The sequence below is a fragment of the Varanus komodoensis genome, unplaced genomic scaffold, assembly GCF_004798865.1.
Source record: "Varanus komodoensis strain SLA01 unplaced genomic scaffold, ASM479886v1 scaffold23, whole genome shotgun sequence".
Taxonomy (NCBI): Eukaryota; Metazoa; Chordata; class Lepidosauria; order Squamata; family Varanidae; genus Varanus; species Varanus komodoensis.
Window position 1 is genome coordinate 14300093 of NW_025335627.1, and position 19789 is coordinate 14319881.

At 43.8% G+C, this 19789-nt stretch overlaps 1 protein-coding gene across 7 annotated transcripts in view; it reads left to right on the forward strand.

Moving 5' to 3' along the window:
• Window positions 1-832: 832 nt before the first annotated feature.
• The window catches only part of ERBB4 (erb-b2 receptor tyrosine kinase 4), a 935345-nt gene continuing 916388 nt past the window's right edge, over window positions 833-19789 (forward strand). For all 7 annotated transcript variants that reach the window (XM_044432044.1, XM_044432045.1, XM_044432049.1 and 4 more), the window contains exon 1: window positions 833-1273. In XM_044432044.1, coding sequence (XP_044287979.1) covers window positions 1192-1273 — 82 coding nt within the window. In that variant the 5' untranslated portion in view covers window positions 833-1191. The remainder of the gene's footprint in view (window positions 1274-19789) is intronic.

Below are 19789 nucleotides of genomic sequence, written 5' to 3' on the forward strand. Positions count from 1 at the left end.
GGCACTGCCTTCCGAAGAGGCGCCGACCGGATGGGGCTGCAGGCACGAGAAGGAAAGCAAGCCGAGGGAGTCCTCGCTGGATTCGGAACCGCAGTGGAAGGAAGCGGCCAGCGAGCGCCTCGGCGTGCTCGGGAGGCTGACTTGGAGAAGCTGGAGAGCGCAGTACCGCTGCCTCGGCTCCGCCGTCTCCAAAGGCGCGCTGCCGCGCTTTCTGGAAGCGGCTGCCTTTGCACCGCTCCATGGTAACCTGCGAGCCGCCGCCGCCGCCGCGCGCCCCTCTAGCGCGCGCGCCTGCTCCAGTGACAGGTGTTTCCCGGGTATTTTGGTGGCGAGGGGGCGGGGCGCGGCGGAGGGCGAGACGGGCTGCGCCGCGCGCTGGGCGGGGAGGAGGGCCGGGGGCGCGGCTTGCTCCGCTAAGAGGCAACGAGGAGGCGGGGCTGCGGCCGAGTGGCTCCCCCCTCCCCCTCGGTGCTGGGTTTTGTGCGCGGGGGAGGGAGGGGGCTCGCTCGGTTTGTTAATCTGAGTAGCCGCCGGAGCCCTGGGAGTAAATGGGACCGGCGCGCCGAGGTTTCCCCAAGACATCCGCCGCTGGACGCGAGGCGTAGCGAAGAGCCGCGCGAGGCAGCCCGGGCAACTCCGCGCGCGGCGAGCCCGCGGCTCGTTCGGTCCCCTCGGCCGCCCTGGCCGCCCGGGGAAGCCAGCAGGGGGACGGCGCGGAGCCTCGCCAGCGAGCGGGAAATAAAAGCTGGCGGAGGAGCCGCCGCTGAGGAAGACAGGCGCGGGCAGAGGACCGTCGGCGCTCCGCTCCGCGCATTCTTCAAAGTGCGGCAGCAACTTTTGGGAGTTCTTGGATCGTGGCTTCTGGGCAGAGCCGCCGGGCAGAGCCGGGCATCGCGCGAGGGCTGGGAAGAGGTGGTCGCGAGGCATTCCCGGGCACCGCAGGGGAGCCCCCGGTCCGGGGCCAAGCGCTTCCTGCCGCCCGCTCGGCTGCCGAGTCACACCTGAGGGCGCGGGCGGGAAGCGAAGCGAAGGGGACTCTCCGTCGGTTTCGGCGCCGTGCCCTCCGAGAGCGGGCAGTCTGCGAGGCCACCTAGACCATGTAATTGCGGGGCCCGGAGAGCAGAGGAGACGGCTGCCCTTCAGCTTCTGCGATCCTCGCCGCCGCCGCCGCCGCCGCCGCCACCCCAGAAGATGAAGCCGGTGCTCAGCCTCCTTTCCTGGGTGAGCTGCCTCGCAATCGCCGGGAGCCTCCATCGCAGCGCTGCTCAGTCAGGTGCGGTCCGGTTCCCTTTTTCGCCGTTGAGTACCTTCGTTTGTTGTTTTTTTAAAGATAGGGAAGCCTTTTCTTTTTTGCAGTGGTGGCGGTGGGGTCTTTTCTGACCATTTCTCTACGTCGAGGCTTCTTTCTTAAGGAAAAGAATGACCTCCGCGGCTGTTCAGTCTCCCAGAAGGACATCCCTAGGCAAGGTTTCAGGTTGGGGGAAAGGTTCGGTCTTTTGCACAAGTTGGCCAGCCTGCTCTTTCGGGGGAAGCTGCTCTTCCGGCGCGCGCGGCGTGGCTGGGTAGCGGCTCGGAATGTCGCGAAAGGGACGCAGGCGGAGGAAGCCTTTCGCCCGAGGGCGCGCGCTTGGCTAGGACCGCCGCCGAAGCGGCGTCTCCGCGGGTGGGACCTGGCCTTAGGCTGGCGATATTGTTAGAGCCTCCCGCGCCCCGGCCTCCGCTGTATTTCATCCGTAGAGGGATTCGTGAAGTGCCTGCTCTGCCGAAGAGGGGGGGATACCTGCCGCCTGCGGGGTCCCTCCTCCGGCACCTGTGGCCGGGATCGAGCCGGCCGCGTGTGCGCGCGTGTGGCGTGGCCGGCCCGCCGGCTGCTTTTCCAGTGGGCGAGCGCCTGGCCGGTTCCCGTTGTCCGCTGAGATCTCCCGAGGTGAGGGGAGGACGGCGTCGCGACTGTGTATTTTCTTGCCTTCTCGAGTGGCGGGCGCAGATTGGCTCAAGGGGGCCGGGGAAGGAGGAGGCTCCGCTTAGTCAAAACGGAGGACACGATCCAGCCTCGCCGAAGAACCTTCGACGTCTGCGCTGGTTTCAGTGGAAGAGTTACGCACCTGTTTAAACCCTGTACCCTTGAAACCAGTGGGAACGTGAGGGCACTCAACTTTGGGTAGATCGCGGTCGGAGTGTCCCGCTTTGCTTGCCATGCGCATTTCGCGGGTGGGGGAGAAGCCCTTCCACTGGAACCATAAAGGAACAACTCTGAATACAGATTTGGGGTTTCCTAGCGCAATTATTAGCACTCCTCTCCCTGCCGTGCCCCTACGGTTCTCTTCCTCCCGTTTGCTGTGAGCGGGGTGAGAGGAGAGTAGAGGAGGCAGGCGCAGTTCTCCTCGCCCTAATCCCGATCGCCTGTCTTCTGGGGCTGCCTCTTGCTGGCAACTTCTCTTGTTTACTTGTGAACCGACCACCTAAAGAGGCGATCAGGTGGGCAGGACGCGTCCCCCGCTCACCGGCGAGGGCGGCAGCCTTTGTGGCTTCCCGGATGACGGGGCGCCTCGGGACAGTCAGGTCACAAATGCAAAGTTCTTGTTGGGGGCACTGGTCCCACCTGCTGCTGAATGACGGATGTTGGCATGGATGAGTCGGGTTTGCTAGCGACAGGCTGCCTGATCCTGCCCGGGTTTCCTCAGGAGTCAGGGTCTGGACGATTTCATGGGGTTTACTTCTGCGTGAGGCAGCCATGAGGGACAGATCGCTGTTTTAATTTCGCGACTCTGCCCCCAAGGGAGCTCCAAATGACTCCAGATCGTTAGATATCAATCGGGGCTTCAAGGCACAAGCAAAACCACACACGCAGTCACCGGAGAATATGATTCGGTATCCTCTGCCCTCCCCTTTGTGCGTGTGTCACTCCTGATGTGTCTCAGTGTCACCATCAAGTACTGTTTGTGGAGTTGCATTGCTAGGACACTCAGCTCCAGCTAAAGCTTGGGAGAATGCCCAAAGGAATGCAGAGTTCTGGTCCTTTCCTTCTGGCCTCTGCTTTTGCTTCTCTTCATTTTTAACTCCTTTTTCTGGGCATCCGGAGGCATTGCTGACTTCCCCGTCCCCTTGGGATAGGCATGGGGAGTTTCAGAGGAGCCTGTTGCTCTTGATGTGCACACTCTCACCTGGAGGCTTGGTTCGGAGCAGTTTGCTTATGAGCTCAGAGGAGCCAGGTGTAGGAGAATCTGCACTGCTCTGGAAGGGGAATTCAGGCAGCTGCTCCTGAGTCCCCCTTCCCCCCACACACAAAGAGAACGCTCCTGTGTTACCATATGCTGACATGAACTTTGTGGTGGCTGGTAGCTGATGGTGGCTTTTGCTTTTCCAGGCTGCTGAGATACAAGTTTTAACTGGAGAAATAAAATTTTGGACAAGAGACCGGAATGCGTGCACATTTGTGAATAGCTGCTTGGTTAAGGAAGGAATCCTGTGTGTGTGTGTGTGTGTGTGTGTGTGTGTGTGTGAGAGAGAGGGAGGGAGGGAGGGAGGGAGGGAGGGAGGGAGAGACGGGGTGGGGAGAGAGAATGAAAGAAAGAGCTACTATGAAGATGTTTTGTTTTAATGTGCCAGTAAGTTCTAATGATGTAACACTATGTAAGTTTCAAGAATTCTCCTTGCGTGGAATGGAAGTGGTGCAAATTCAGCTAGATTGGCATTGTGTGCATAAACGTAGAAAGATGGAACGGCCATCTGAGAGATGCTTTAGAAACAGTTCAGTGGTAGTCAAAGGATTGTCTATCAGCAGGACCAGAAAAGACCGTGCCTACATATTTGGGATATCTTCTGGCACAATCCACAGGGAAGGTCTCCTGCACAAACCGCGCCGAGCTAAGTACTGCTCTCCCACATCTCCCATTCATTTCAATTGGCTTTCCCAGTGGAGTATGTCTACAGCCAGTGTGATCTTGCTTTCTTTCTCTGTGTGCACATATACAGCTAGTCTTTTCCTGGTAAATTTACACAAGGAGCTATTTTTCTCCTCTCTTCCCTTCAGCCTGTGGCAGTTTGGGGGAGTTTGTTTTGGTCCAAATGAGAAATTAAGTGTGGATAAGTAAACTGAGCTGCCAGAGGGCGACAAGATGTTGAGTGAATTGCTTTTAGATGAAACAAATTAAGGAAACGAGGGGAGACAATCTGCTTCTTGCATTATTAGACACGGCTTGGAGTTCGGGGGGGGGGGGAGTAGCATATTTTTGAAATGCTAATTTCTTAAGGAGTGGGAGGAATACACCTTATTTACTGTTCTATGTGAATGAACTATCTTTTGCTTAAGGTGCAAGCACCAACAACTTAAAGGAACTAAATTTGTTCTCATGTATTCTTCCAAGATATTCTGCCTATAATATGTGATACTTTTATTACTTATGTCTGGACAACCCCAACTACTCTGAAATAGTATTATAAAAGGAAGGAGCTTCCTGGGATGTTTCATTGATATCAGTCTATTTCAGGTTAAAAAATGGTTAACATTATTTAAATCTGGACCATTGTTGACATGTCTAATCTAAGACAATTAGATAAGCTGCATGAGTGCGGAAAGGAAAAATCTTTTATTGGGCCAACACTCAGCCGTGTCAGAATCTTGCTTGCTTCTGATCCATAGAGATGGGTTCATTGAAAGGTATCATCTTACCTAGTTTCTTGAATGAAATACATATTATTTCATTTGTATGAATGAGGGTGGTACGCTGAAGACTAAGATCCTCCCATACAAACTTAAGCACATTTTAATCTCTTAAACCTGGTTAGGATCTGGCTATATGCTCTGTTGGTCCATATTAACATATCCATATTTAACTGATATGTGGGATCATTCTGTGTCTTTGTGTGCCAGATCTTACAGCTTGATTCTTCTCCGTAGCACCTTCCTTTTAAATGAAGACACCTACCAAAACCTCCTTAATTGTATAGTAATGCAATTGCTTAGTATGCTGGACAGATTTGAGCAGGCATTCTGGTCCACACACATTGCGTTGCATTGTTTAATTTGGATCTCTGCCTAAGGTATACAAGGCAAGCCATTTTTCCTTTAAGATTTTAAGGTGTCTCCAAACATTGTCGAGTGAACTCAGATAAACTGGAACTTAGATTGCATGTGAGCCAAAAGCCAGATAATGACATTGGGACTGAGAAACAAAAATAGTCTTGAGTAAAAGGTCTATTTACCTTTAAGGCAGCTGTGCTGGCAATAAGGAATTGCATTGCTTTGATTTCATTTCTGAAGGGTTCCTATTATAGACATGTTTGTGGTTCTTGGGAACTCTGATGATATTTGGTCCTTTATGTAGAATGGGGATCTTCATAATTATTGTTCTATTACATTTTCCAGATGGGCCAATAAGAGTTTAAATCTGGCTTGGTTAAATAGTTGTTAGCTAAAGGTGAGAACTATATAATAATTGTCAATAGACATGGATGTAAAAAAAACCTTTGGCAAATACTAGCATTTTTATTTATATATACTTTGGTTTATGGTTCTTGTAGTACCAAGCTCCCTGACACAGTGAGAAAGAAATAAAATATTCTTTCTTAAAATCTTTGTTTTAGGAAAACTCTTTTAGGCTTGTGCTGATTCTCTTTAAAATTCTATTGGATTGCTGCTATTTTCTCCCCCCAAGAACGTTACTGTGGTCCTTTGTCTATTTTTATATGACTGTTTTTCTTGTATTTCCTTCTGTTACATTTCTTCCATTGGTACTTCCATGATATTAATAATTCTACTTAATTTTTACACATCCCTTTCTTCTTTGTTAGCCATAGCTGAAATGCTATTTCTTATTCCCTCTGTTTATTCCCTTTGTTCTCTTCTTGCTGCCTAGCCTCCCTTCCTCTTATAGACTATTTTTTCTGATTTGTTCTTCTTTACCTAGCCTTCTGACATTCTTGCCATTATTTTCCTATGTTTGTCTGGTTGGGGTTTTTTGTTTTGTTTTTTGTTTTTGGCCATTATTAAAGTTAAGGACAATAGTCCACAGCCCAGTTTAGCCAGAGCATCTGGACTTGTTTTCTCAGAAGTAAGTCCCACTGTGTTCAATGGGGCTGACTTCCTGGCATATGTATATCTGATTGGGCTCCATGTAACGGTTTTAAAAGCTTTTATGCAGCTGCTTTCTAAACCACTTAATATGCGGTGGCCTGCTGGAATTTGCTGTTCCCCAGCCGCCTGTAGGTCTCCTGACTGACTGGATTGCCTTCAAGCCAAGCCCCACAGTTTACGCTGATGTGGAATACTGCCTGAGCCACTTTCTGTTTATCCCTCCCGATCAGTCTGACATGGCTGGCTGAGTGGATAGTCAGAAAGCTATTCTGTTGCCCAGATTTATTCCCAAAAGAAAATACAGTGGCATTGATCCAGGTCACTTGCTCTTTAACACACTGACTCCTGAGGCTGATCTGGCCCTTAAAGGACTGCTTATGCATCCCTGGGGTACCACCTCCTGTAGTCTTTCCTGAATCAAGAATGAAGAAAGGCGCTTTATTTAAATAGGAAGTGTGGAAAAGAACTGCTTTAATTGTAAACGTTTACTGATCCATTGTTGACCTGTTATCTCATGATGGGTGTATTCCCAGGGGAGTTTGCCGTATTAAGTTGCAGTAGAGTGTTCTTTGCTTTTCCTTGTGCAGCTCAGAGGGAGTTTAGTGGAATGCTCCAGAGTGTGTGGCTCATACACATCGATATTCTTTCTTTATTTGTGTTAGAAGCATCACAATTAAATACAGTATACTATAAAACATGTCATATTAGAACTTATTATACATAGCATACATGAATGGAAGGAAGTGAAAGCTATTGGAAATGGTCTATCTTCCAATTTCAGAATTCATCAAGAGATTTTCTAGGAAAAACTTGTATTCAGAAGGTGTGGAACACAGGGTAGGGCGAACTAGAACAGTTAAAGCAAGGAATGGAATCAGGCAAAATCTGTGTGTCTGAGTTCTGTGCATGAGTACTGGATTTTTATCAGTGTTGCATAATCAAAATGGAACTTGGACAGTTGCTTCTTTGTTAATGAAATTGTTCATAGTTCTCAAATCTTTTCTAGACAAGTCCTCTGCTTACCTTTTCCTTATAGTGTTATCTAATCAATCAACAACTGCTTTGGTTTTGTGTATTTCTTTGAAATTGAACTATTTTTTTCCTGAAAAGTGGGGATGATGGCTTCACAAAGCAAGTTCTGCTTTCTGTTGTTACTCTGAATAGGCAAATACTTTTGCAGGTCTCTCTTAAAACAAAACCTGATAAAAGTCATGGCATATTACTTCTAGTGAAAGCCTTTGCAGAAGTTACCTCCTTCACTGCTTTGGCTGCGTCTTATCCTCATTTTAAGTACAGGCTCTATAGAATTGTTAAATAATTAAAACAAAATTAAAACAAGCCAACACAGTTTGAAGAATCCAGCTGCTCTGTCAAATCAACTACAGTTAAAATGTTTTTGTGCTTCTTTTTTCCATAACACTTGAATCTACTTAATCCGATGTAATTGTTGGCCTTTGTTTTCTCCAGAAGACATTTGTCTATCACAAGAGATATCTTTTTGTCAAGAGTTGTATCATGTCTTGGTCTGAGAAACTTTCCTAAGTCATGTTGATGCCTCTTGTTTGGCTCAGGTTAAAAGAGGTTTCCAAGTGCTTTTGGGTTATTTTCATAAACAGTTATGCTTGTCTTCATAAAGCATTCTAAATAATTTCCTATTCTGAATATTTCTTTATTCAATATTGGTTCTTGCTTTCGTATTGTTAAAGAAAAATGGCTGTATTTAGATTGTTGCTATATCAGGAATGGGCATAGATGTTTGGCACTGAACAGTCATATTTTTCAGTTCAAAAATGTAAGGTTGCTTAATAACATTTCATCAAAAGAGGTGAGCAGTTATAGGCAACTTTTCAGTCCACTTACCCTGATTCTGTTTAAGATGATGAACATTGTTGCCTATTTGCTTATTGCCCAGTCATCTTAGCTCCTCATCTGTTCAATTTGCTAGTAAGAAGCATATTAGGATGGGGCAATCCTAAGACAGTTAAGCGTGCTTCTGTCCCATTGAAACAAAGGGGGAATTAATCCCTGACTTGTCCTTTGCATTCTATTCTGTGTTCATTGGGCTATATATAGTTTGGCTTGGCAAGAGGAGGAGATAAATTGGAACTTGGGTTTCAAGTCTTTAGAATGAAGCTGTAAAGAAAATATAGCAACTGGTGAGTCAGACATTTCCGCACCTTCAGTTTGACTCAGGTTGAATAAAATTCTTGCAAGCAGAGATCAAATTAAGGCAAAACAAAAGATGTCACTCCATTTGTTGACAAGGCCAAACAGATTTTCAAAACTACAAATGGGAACTGCAGTGAAATGTTGTAGTATATCCCTACCTCCCAGGAATGCTTTATTTTAGGACTCTGGAATGCAAGTCTCTTTTTGTGGGGGAGGTTCCACAGAGCAGAGGAAGAGATTCTTAATGGCTTGCCGGGAATGCGTCACACCAATTAGATGCTTGCTTCAGGTGGTTTAGGGGCTGAACAGTCCTTTAGTTTCCTCTTGTTCCTTAACTAACATCCTAATATAAGCATCTTGACTGCTCTTGACCATTGGAGAAAATGAGAGATTCATACAGTCAGATAAACTTCTTGGTTCCTTTAGAACCAATTTTTCATCCCAGGCCCCAAGTGAGAGCTGCTTTTATTTGCACTGCTATTGCTTTGTTGATCTGGCTTTGGCTGCAATTACAAAAATGGTGTTGAGAGGCCCTTCCAATGGTGGGAAGAAAGCAGGGAAGGTTCAGTCAATCTGTCACAGTCCTTTCCCCATGGTGGTGTTATTTATTTATTTTAAAAGGTTATAGGCTGATGTTTAATAGGCTTACAGAGGATATGCAACACTATGCTTAAAACAACCCGTATAAATCCTACCACCAGCACCCCATACTAAGAATACACAACACCAAAAAGCCAACCACAATATTAACATCTCACTACAAAATTCTAGCAGCAGAATACACTTTATACACATAAAATGTATATAATTTGCAGACTTTGGGAATGTTGCAGCTCAGTTTTTTAAAAAAATTAGCTGGCACATTTTTTATGTTATTTTATTCCAGTTAGAGTACACCCTTTATAAAATAAAGATGCACTTCCCAGGAACAATTTCTCAAGAGAATATTTGTTGTCCATCTTTCTGCAGAGTTATCAGACCTTGTTTATTCTTTATATTTTGTTTGTTTGTTTCCCATACTGTCCAATTGCCAAAGCTCTCTGGGTGGTTTATTTCCAGAAGTGTACCACATAAGACAGGCATCCAATAATTAAGGGCTCTGCAACTGAACCACATCCTGACAAAGACTTAATTGTCCAGCAAGAAGTTTGTTGTTGCCTAGGGACCAGTATTCACAACGTCTGCTTATATTTGCCTTATGTAAACAGAATATGGCACCAGCTATTAACTTGTATTACTGTACTTGTACTAAGTGCCATAACTGGGAGTAAGAATTCAAGAGGTAGAACATTTTAATATAAGGGCTTAATTTGGGGAATTGGGGTGTTTAAAATAAACCTTTTATTAAAAAGACCAACAATTATACAATAAGTTTCCAGGAGACTACAGGAAGCAACTTAGTCTATAAAGTTTAACTCTTAAGAAAAAGAATTTGCTTTAGCCAGCCCAAATTTAAATCCCACATATCTGCAAGGCTGAATGAAGCCCAGAACAAGCTCTGCTGCCCAGAAGGACAAATTCTGCCCAAGAGATGTTGCTGCCTGAGGGAAAGAACGAAATGGTGGCCCTGCCCGCATTCACACATGCCGAGGCTAACAGGGCTGGCAGTTGACTCTTCAGCACAGGCAGTTGGGCAGCCTGAGGCAGCAGTCTGGTTTGCAGGCTCACTCGGCTCATTTCTACAAGACCCTGCCCTCTGGTACCTGCTACCTAATGTGGCTTCTCAGGAGGCCAGTGTGGTCTCCTGAAGGCTTGTTCAGTGGAATTATGTTCCACTGAATTTGTATAACAGTGCTTTGCTGTAATTATGCCTAGGCTAGAAGCCTACGTTTGGCAGGTGATCACAGCACTCTCCAGAAATCTAAACTCCCTGATTTGGAAAACATTGCCCAGTCACAAATAGCATCTGGTCCCTCCCCAGCTGCCAGCAGGTGGAAGGGACTGGACCCTGGATCCTGCCTCTGTTAACCAAATCCTTTGTCTACCAGTCTCCACTTTCCCAAGCATTCTCCAGGAAACTAAAGAGAAGAAGAAAATAGATAAGACTGAGTGAATTGCAATGTCAGGCATGAGGGAAGCTTCCCCATCTTTAACAAATTGCTTTAGAGAAAATACCCTCTTTTCATGTTGTGATTTTAGAACCTGGGATAATTCATATTAGACACTTCATATCTAACCAAATGGCAATAATGACTGAAAAGGCTTTTAATTTGGCCTATATGTTTAATCTAGAATAAATTTATATAGCTTTATTCATTTATATAATTCAAGTTTATTTAATTAAAAAGAATCTCTGGTGCCCATAAGAGCCCCTATATATGAAATAAGAAGCAATGCAACTTTTTTTTAAAAAGAGGATCTGATAAGACTATGTGAAAATGGTAGCCAGTTAAAACATCAATGCATTGGTTAATACAGAATAGCAGATAAAAACACGCAAGTTCAGGTCACTAGGCAGTGTGTGTTTCAGAGAGAACGCATCCTCTAAGTGTGAAGTTATGAATTATTGCCCAGTCCATACTATAATATGTTTGTGTATGTTCTTCACATGGACAGATCTTAGGGAAATTATTATTTTCAAGGGAAGTCACTTGTACCCATGTTTGTAAAAAGGACATATGCCATGTTATCCACCTGATCCATAGAAAATTTTCCTGCTGAACTGGTGACTGGTGTATGTATAACTTTTTTTTCAACTATGCAGAACAGATGTGAACATGTCCAAAATACATTTGGCAAGAGATCCATCTGTGGATGATCCTCACTGCTTTAAGGGGCTGTTAATATACATAAAGTCAAAATGATTGAAATAGCCAGCCATTATAGTGGGTTTGGATTTTATTTTTCATAGTGCCCACTGTGTAAACATACTTGAAAGCTGGATAAACAGAAATTAAAGTTTGGAGTATACAGGACTGTTTAGTTGTTCAGCTGGCTACATACCAGAAGGATAATACCTCTTCACTGGAGTATGTGTTTTGTCTTATATGTGGACCCATATCAGCTTGAGAAGTATTCAGCTGATGTAATGCATGAATATTGCTGTGTACTTGAGGTAAGAACTTGAATAGTGTTGGCAACCTTGAATCCAAATCTAAATGGAGAGGCAGCATTGATTGTTTTTACACAGCTTCTTCAGAGCTAATTTATCTTTTTACGTTGTGGAACTCTTTTATATACTACAGAAATACAATCACTGTTCAAAGAGACCTCAGAGGTCATTTAGTCCAACAGCCATAAGTAAGGAGGGGTTTTAATGGCAGGATCCTCAAACATGATTGCTAGGAGACACTGTCAGGGCCTTAGAAATCCCCGCTGTGATCTTGCACATACCACATAAACTACTATATCATTATGCGGCTAGGATGGATAATGGGATTTTGATACCAGTGGAGGATAACTCACGTGGTAGGCTTGTCCCTTCATCCCATTTAAATGAGTGAAGTCAAGAGGTGGAGAAGTGTGAAATGTGCCTTTTGCAAAGCAGCAGGAAAGGATGTAGTATGGTAGTAGCATTTATGGACCAGTGGAGATGTGTTCCTGTACTCTAAATGGATGCAGTGCATGCATGCTGTTGGGGTACCAGCAGAAACAAGTAAATGACTAGATCTGGTAACTAGATCCGCACCTCTACCATGCCCAATACAGTTTGATTGGAGGAGGGCCAGGCTTCCTATCCAGCAGGTGCAGGAAAGGATGTTCCCAAAACTTTGAAGTGGGGAGGGAACCAATGATGATAGATAGCATTCAGAAATGCACCTTGCCCCCATTTGTTACGCATTAGATTACCTTCCATTGCCAGCTGCCAGGACTGAGCATCCCTTCAAGCTTCCAACATCCTTTAAGAGCCCTTTTAATATACACCTGTTGGCCATTAAAACAGGTGCTGCAACAGCCTGTGTCCTACCTGTCTTGCCCTACTAAACAGGCCTGCCAATGGAAGCCCTGTGCAGCTGTCCCATTGTTTTTAGCCTCCTCTGAACTGTTTTACTGTGATGGTTTGGTTGTATTTTCCTCTTGGCATGGTGAGTACTCATTGGTGTACTCCACCCTGAGGAGGCAGGACAGTTGAAAAAGCATTTTAAAGATATAAGATGTGAAGAGGGGAACCTGAGGCTATATAGGCTCCATGTCTGAATTAGAACCATTTTACATTGGTGCTGCTGCTGCTATCACACTGTTTCCTAAACATGGTTTGTTATTCCATGACAGATTATATTTAAGAAGTTTATGACACACATTTTGTTCACAATCCACTCATTTTCACCTCTACTGAATGCTGAAACTTGCCACAGCTGTGCCTGATTAAGACAGATCTGAAGATACATCTATCAGGGCTATTATGAAGGCTTGATAGAAGGTCATTCCCTTCAGCTTATCTCCTGACAATAAGGGAACACTCCTGCCAGAAGCACCATGAGACACCCCTATATGTTATCCTTCTCTAAAGGTGTGATTGTATCAGGACCTGAGGAATTTCTCATCTTGTGTGTCATCTCCTAGAATGTTTAGTTGTTTTGGTTAATTAGTTGTATTGGATCTAAATACATTTTGTGACTGTGTTCTGTTCTGTAAGCCCTAAACCACTGATCTAGCCTTATTCTTGGATTTAGTGCCTGAATCTATACTTGTGATTTGCTTGATATTCTATAATTTAGGGTATATTCTTTACCCAAGAACATTATACTATAGTTCTATACCCAATAATTAGTGCTGGGAGGAGGTCTTTCATTTAGCACTGAGACCATTGAAAAACCTCTGAAAAGTTTTGTTCCACTCGTGAAGCTTAGGAGTACAGGGCAAAGAACTTATATGGAAGGACTGTAGTTCCCACCATTCCTAAGCATTGGACATGCTAACTGGGGTTTATGGCCACAAGAGTCCAACAGGGTCTAGGAGATCACTGGTTCCTCATTCCTACTGTAGCTTCTGTATTTTGCCATGTTAACTGCGTAGATTGCATGTGAAAAAGAAATGTGGAGCATGATGTTGAGAGCTTCATGTCTTGGCTGCATAGTGCAGTGCTTTGGACAGTGCACCATGGACCAAAGTAAAGATAATGTGAGTGGGTGGAGTTTTGCAAGTACCCAGTGGATGTGGGGTAAAGCTTTATGCAGGATGGTCACCTGAGTTTGAGGATTACTCTCTTCTTCTAGTTGGAGAGAAGCCAACATCGTCTCTCCCTGTGTGTGGGGCACTCATTGGTCAAGCTGTGGCAGGCAGGCTGACTGTTGTCATCCACTGGGAGTGATCCTTCGAACAGAGGCCACAGTCCAAGGCCCACAGAAAGCTGGCTCATGTTCTGGCGCACGCTGCTTGCTTGAGATGGCCTAGTGACTCTCTGCCCACCCCAGGAGTGCACACCTGTCTGTGCTCATGTGTCAGTGGGGATAGCATTTACATTGTGGGCAGATGCTTGCAGCTGTGTGCTCAGCCCGAGACTGATGTGTGTATGTGTAAATGTTTTGCTCAATACAAACTTTCCCCGCTTGCCTCTCAAAATGTTAATTGTCAGTAAACGACAACCTTCACCAAGTTTTTGACATTTACTGTAATGTACTACATATTTTTAAAAACTTAATATCTCAATAAAGGTACTAAATGGCTGATCTAATAATAGCCTCATTTGCAACAGATGAATGTATATTTAAAAATTAACTATCCAAGTAATGAAAGAAAATGGTTTGAAATGCTGAACAAATGATTCTAAATGAATTGTGTGTGTGCATGTAAGTTTATACAAAGATATCTGTAGATCCCTTGTATGAAGCTATAGTTTACTGTACTATTTTATGTTGCAGTGTTTTGGATCTGAATGGTAACAGTATTGCATAGCCTCTGGATGTCACAAACCATTGTTTTTCTTTAGTGTAGCTCTATCGTTTTGGCTCCTGAACAAGACACAAGCAGTGACCATCTCCCTCCAACCCTCTCCCCACCAAACACACTCTGGGGTTAGTGCTGTGCCTTGCCAGGGGTTTATTCCTTTTGTATCCCAACGGCTGTGGGAAGCCCTGGTGGCTGTTTCCCCTCCCCTCCTCCACCTGGCTTAGTAGGCAAGTCAAGGCACTGGTGGGAGGGAAAAGGAGGTGGAACTGCTGCTGAGGGAGGGGCTCGGGGGAAGGAAGATTGAGTGGAAAGAGCAGGTAGCAGAGCTGGTTCTGGCAACAAAGGGGAGAAACATCCAGCAGCTATTTTGGAGTGGGTGGCTTCCATTTGGCCTTTCGCCTGGGCTACAGCACAACAGTTGATTTTCGATGCAGAGACCTGGACTGGAGATGCCAAAGACTTCTACCTACAGAGTGCTGCTGTGTGAACAGCTTGTGGCTCCTGTGATCCATGTACATATGTAAGGATAGACCTTACAATGAGTTTCAGGCAGAAAGCATTTTTAAAAATATAATATTTCATCATAGCAGAACCAGCCTCAGACATTGGCAATATCCAGCAGCTGTCAGAGCTTCAGGGCCTTGGGGCAGACCTTGGTGAAATGCTGTCTTAGGGTTCAGCAGGCAACACAGTCCTTTGGGGGGAATAGCAATGGTGGGACTTGTTGTTGCTGTTGTGAAGTCGTGTTCGACCCATCACAACCCCATGGACAACATTCCTCCAGGCCTTCCTGTCCTCCACCATCCCCTGGAGTCCACCTAAACTCACACCGACTGCTTCTGTGACTCCATCTAGCCACCTCATTCTCTGCTGTCCCCTCCTTCTTTTGCCATCTATTGTTCCCAGCATTAGGCTCTTCTCCAGGGAGTCCTTCCTTCTCAATGGTGGGACTAGGTTCACTTAATCCTTCCTTTTGGAGGAGAATGATGGACAGTTTCTTGCTAAGGGTCCCACAAAAGCCCAAAATTTGCTCTGAAGCAGAGATCTTTTTTCTGAAATCATGTAAAGTGCCAAGTACTCTGTACTGTGGAAAAATATAATAATCAATAGCAGGATATTATAAATATTTCCCATGAGGAATTATTTGGTTTCGATCTTTTTTCCAAGGGAAGTTTGCCATTTTTGATCCTTGAAACCAAATTAAAAAGTTGATATTTCTGTTCAATACTTCAGACAGGAAAGTAACAGAAACATAATCATTGAAATAAAGATCTCTGTTCACGAATGTTTTGTGGCAATCCTAAGAGTCCAGTGTTATTTTTATAGCTTGCATATAGACAACAAAATGAAAATTCCTTTTATTTTGGACAAGATATTTCTCCACTGAACACAAACATCAGTTAAATGACCAATGTTTTCCCATTCCTAGCACCCTTTTTTAGTCACTATTGTCCATTATAATGCATTTAATGTTCTAAAAAGGTACTTGCTTGTTTAACTCTGAGGCACAGATTATTGGTTGGTAGGTGCAGTTCTTTGTTGGCTATTAACAAAATGTAGAAGATGAAAAGAGAATGTCAGGCAAATCCCTGCAGCTGCAACGGATAACAAAATCACATATATGACTGCTTAGCTTCTTGAAAGATACATTTTATTATTCTGCCTGCACATAAGGTAAATGATTGTTGCCTGAATTAGCACTCTATGAGCAAGAGAAATTGATACACAAACAGGCTGGCATGCAGCTAATTTTGTTTAGTTACTTGAGATCTGATACCTGCCATTTCACACCCACTGCAGGCAGACTCAGTCGCTTGTTGCAGGCAGTGTAGATATGAAATTCCTAAGGGATTAGTTTTGGCAACCATCTGCAAACCTGAAGTAAGTTCAGTGGAGTTAGCAGCAATAACAGAGTTAACATTCTATTTGTAGAAATGGATTGATTTGTATGCACAAAAACACTGATATACTCTCAGTGGCCCCTGGCTCTTATAAGGTGTTAGAAAGGAAATAGGCCTTCTAAGGAAGTGGCCATGTTCATTTGAGATTTCTCTATATTTTAACTAACATCACACAAATATAATGGAATAGGGGGAGGATTGGTTCCCTGACCACCTTTGGCAATATCCATTATTGGCTCTTTCTATTTAAACCTATGACATAGACAAGATTTCTGCAGGGTATGGTGTGAAGGCACTGAGAGCCAGTGTGGTGTAGTGGTTAAGAGCCTGGGACTGGGACTCAGAGGATCTGGGTTCTAGTCCCTGCTCAGCCATGGAGCCAACTGGGTGACTTTGGGCCAGTCACAGACTCTCAGCCCAACCTACCTCACAGGGTTGTTGTTGTGGGGATAAGATGGAGGAGGAGATGTAAGCTGCCTTGAGCCCTTTGTAGGAAAAAGGCAGGATATAAATCGAAAAATAAATAAATAAATAAAATGAGGTACCCCATGCTTGGGGGTAAGACCACCTGGAAACTGCATTTGACTGTCTTGAATTCCAACTTGAAACAAAGGTGTTTTATAAATGGAAAAGTACATGAAACTGCACAGCATTTTGCAGGTGCACTGGGACTTGCTTTTTCCTCAGTGATTAAGGGACACTTTACTTCCTGTGAAAATTTGGCCCATGATCCTTTGTATATGTATCTTAGTGCATCTTAAATATTTTCTGAATCGATAAGGAGTGTTGATTCCTTCATATTGGGTTGATTAGATTTCAAAATGTTTGAGCACCACAAAAATCAAAAGCCCATTTTCATAATTAAGACCTCACAATTATGCAATAAGGTAATTGTGCATATAATTGCATGCACAGCCAGTCATTTAGCTGTCTAACCATCCCTTTGCATGCAATATTACTCTGCTTTTGAAAGTGGGCCTTGAAATATTGTGTAAAATGGTTACACAATTGGAGCTCTGTTAGGAGAAGGGAGCACAGAAGAAGTTTAGTGGCTGATAGTCTGGCAGCTCCTCTGAGAGATATAAAGGTTCTCTTACTTTAAAAGAGCTGCACCTGTTTTAGTGGCAGGGTTCCCATAGCATGGCAAACCATATGTGGTGACCATGGGTCACAGTTTGCTGTTGTTGTTGTTTTTACCATGATCTACCTGGCAGATGATTCAGTGACTTCTGCAATATCATGGTTTCCCTCCTCCCTGCACATACCCCATCCGCCAGCACACTTGAAATTCAATCGTAAACTGCATTGCTCTACCCACATGACCTGCCTCTTCCTCCTTGATCTGAACATCTGTTGTAGGCAGAGAAGGATACTCCTAAAGTGTCCACTCTTTCCAAGTGACTTTGTGGTAGCTGCATATCAGAACCATGAAAACCAGCATCCTAGGTTCTGACATCATGACAATCCATGGTAGTATGGAGAAACCATAAAACAAGCTGTTGTTTCTTTTCATGGTTCCTAAAGAACAGACTTACCATGGCGAAATACGATGAGCAGATTTGGACAATATAACAGGCCAGCATTGGTAAAACTCATCATCATTCGTCTACTCTGAACTCAGCCAGAGACCCAAATTCATGCTTGAAGTAGATCACCTGACATCAGTGGAACTCGATAAGCTCATCATCACCCTAAGCAGATCTCAGCTATAGGACTTATGTCACACCTTGCAGGTGCTTAAGGATTAGTAGTGTATATTGAGTTTTCCATGGGTCCTAAAATGGTTCTCAAAGAGACTTTCCAAAATACATAAACTTCCATGAAACTTCTTAAATCTACAATTTGCACCATGTAGGTGCTCTTGATTGCCTCAAGACTCCAACAGAATTGACTCAGTGTAGTAAGCCATAAGTTAGACTCAGTATTGGTAACAAAGTTCTGCTGTTACCTTTTAAAGGCACAGGTGCTCTCTTTTGTATTCTCTCTCTCTGTGTCAAGTTCCACTAGAATCATACATGGGAAATGTAAAAGATATAATCTCTCTCAAATGGAAGACGTGTAACATCGCTTCCCAAAACTTGCTCTGTAACAGCCTTTTAAAAAGACTAAAATAGGGTGTCCAGATTGTCCTACTTTACAGAGGACAGTTTTCTATCTGAAGAGCTGTTGAGCACAAATCCATTGTAAAGATAAAGAACACAAAGAAGATAGTGAACAGACTTCAGAGTTGCTTATCAACAATTAGTACTTGAAGAGGAAGGTAAAGGTTTCACCATTCAGTTGAAAGATAATGCATCTTTTATTTAAATTGCAATTTTTCTACATAAGTATTTATACATAGGAAGTAACACACGTAAATCTTATTTCAGGCTGAACTTTCTTTTGGCTTCCTTTTGGATAATTCATACAGAGACACAGGATGGCGATGTATGCTTTGCCTTTTTATGTGACTCTTGCACCCTCTGCTTTGGGCCTACAAGTCATAGTGGTGCAAGCAGCACGTTTCAAACCAAGAATGTGTCTCAGATAGCAAGCCCACAGAATCTAAAGATATTATTTGTATAGGGCAATTCCAGCTTTGCATTAATGCTGGCATAAATGTATCTTTTCACTCCATCCCACTCAGATTCATTGCAAGAATACAATCTAGGCAAGCAATGCATGCTCGCACACCTGTTTTACTTTCTTTCTTTTTCTTTTAACAAACTTGGACAGGAGCTATAGAATATGATTCAACTGGTTCTTCTTTCCATTGAGCTGACTGAACGTTACTGCAGTCAACAGAATCAGGATTTTGGATTCCCAAATCTGACTTTTTCTAGATGGGAACAGCATCTTCCTTCAACGGGATGATATGAGTTGCTTCCTGCATCTTCTGTGCATCTCACATAGTCTCCACATGCATTTCCTGACCTGGTCTCCTTTGCTGCTGTGATCTGCCTGCTTACCTAATAAACCAGGACAAGTAGTTCCAGTTTACTTTCTAGAGCTATCTCCTGGATTTTTAATTCTTTGGTCTCATTTTCTACCCAAGTTACATTTTATCTCCTCTGGTATTGATCTCTTATCATAGTTGTTTCACCTATTACAGAATTGTTCTATTTAGACATTTCGCTTATATCAAAAAACACAACCTCAAGTTGCATCAGGTAGGTAATCTGACAGATCTCACAAGATTTGCAAGACAAATCCTTAAAGTTTAGTGCTTTATGATTTATTAATTAATGCTTAAGAGATTTTTTCCCTTCAAACACTTGGAAAGTGTCCCTGTGTTATGAATGTCTAGGTTACAAACATACTTACAAATGCATGGACTGCCATAAACTCTATATGACTATATCTAGGAAAAAGCTGTAGCTATCTCTAGCGTTTGGCAACACATCGCTCAGTGACCATGTAGTTCCCTAGAGATACAGTATTCATGGCTTTTTGTTCCATGGCATACATACCCTAGCCTCCAGTCAAACCCTGACTGTCCAGCACCAGGTCCATCTTCATTATCATCAGTTAAAGGTAGGCTTAATGTTACTTCAAGAATGCTCTAACATGTTTTAAGAACTGTTTTCTTTCATCTGCTTTTTACAATACTGTATATCCCCATACATGCATACATATTCTCTTCAGTACCTGTGGTTACTATTACTATATATCATTATTAAAATGTTGTATTGTGTTAAATGGGTTTTAGTGAATGTGGGAGTGTTTCTTAAGCCTTTTGCATGCATAGAAATGTAATCGCACCCACACAACACACTCTTTCTTAGACAAATGATTGGCTTACTCACTTGATCCGACATACATACAAATTTGACTT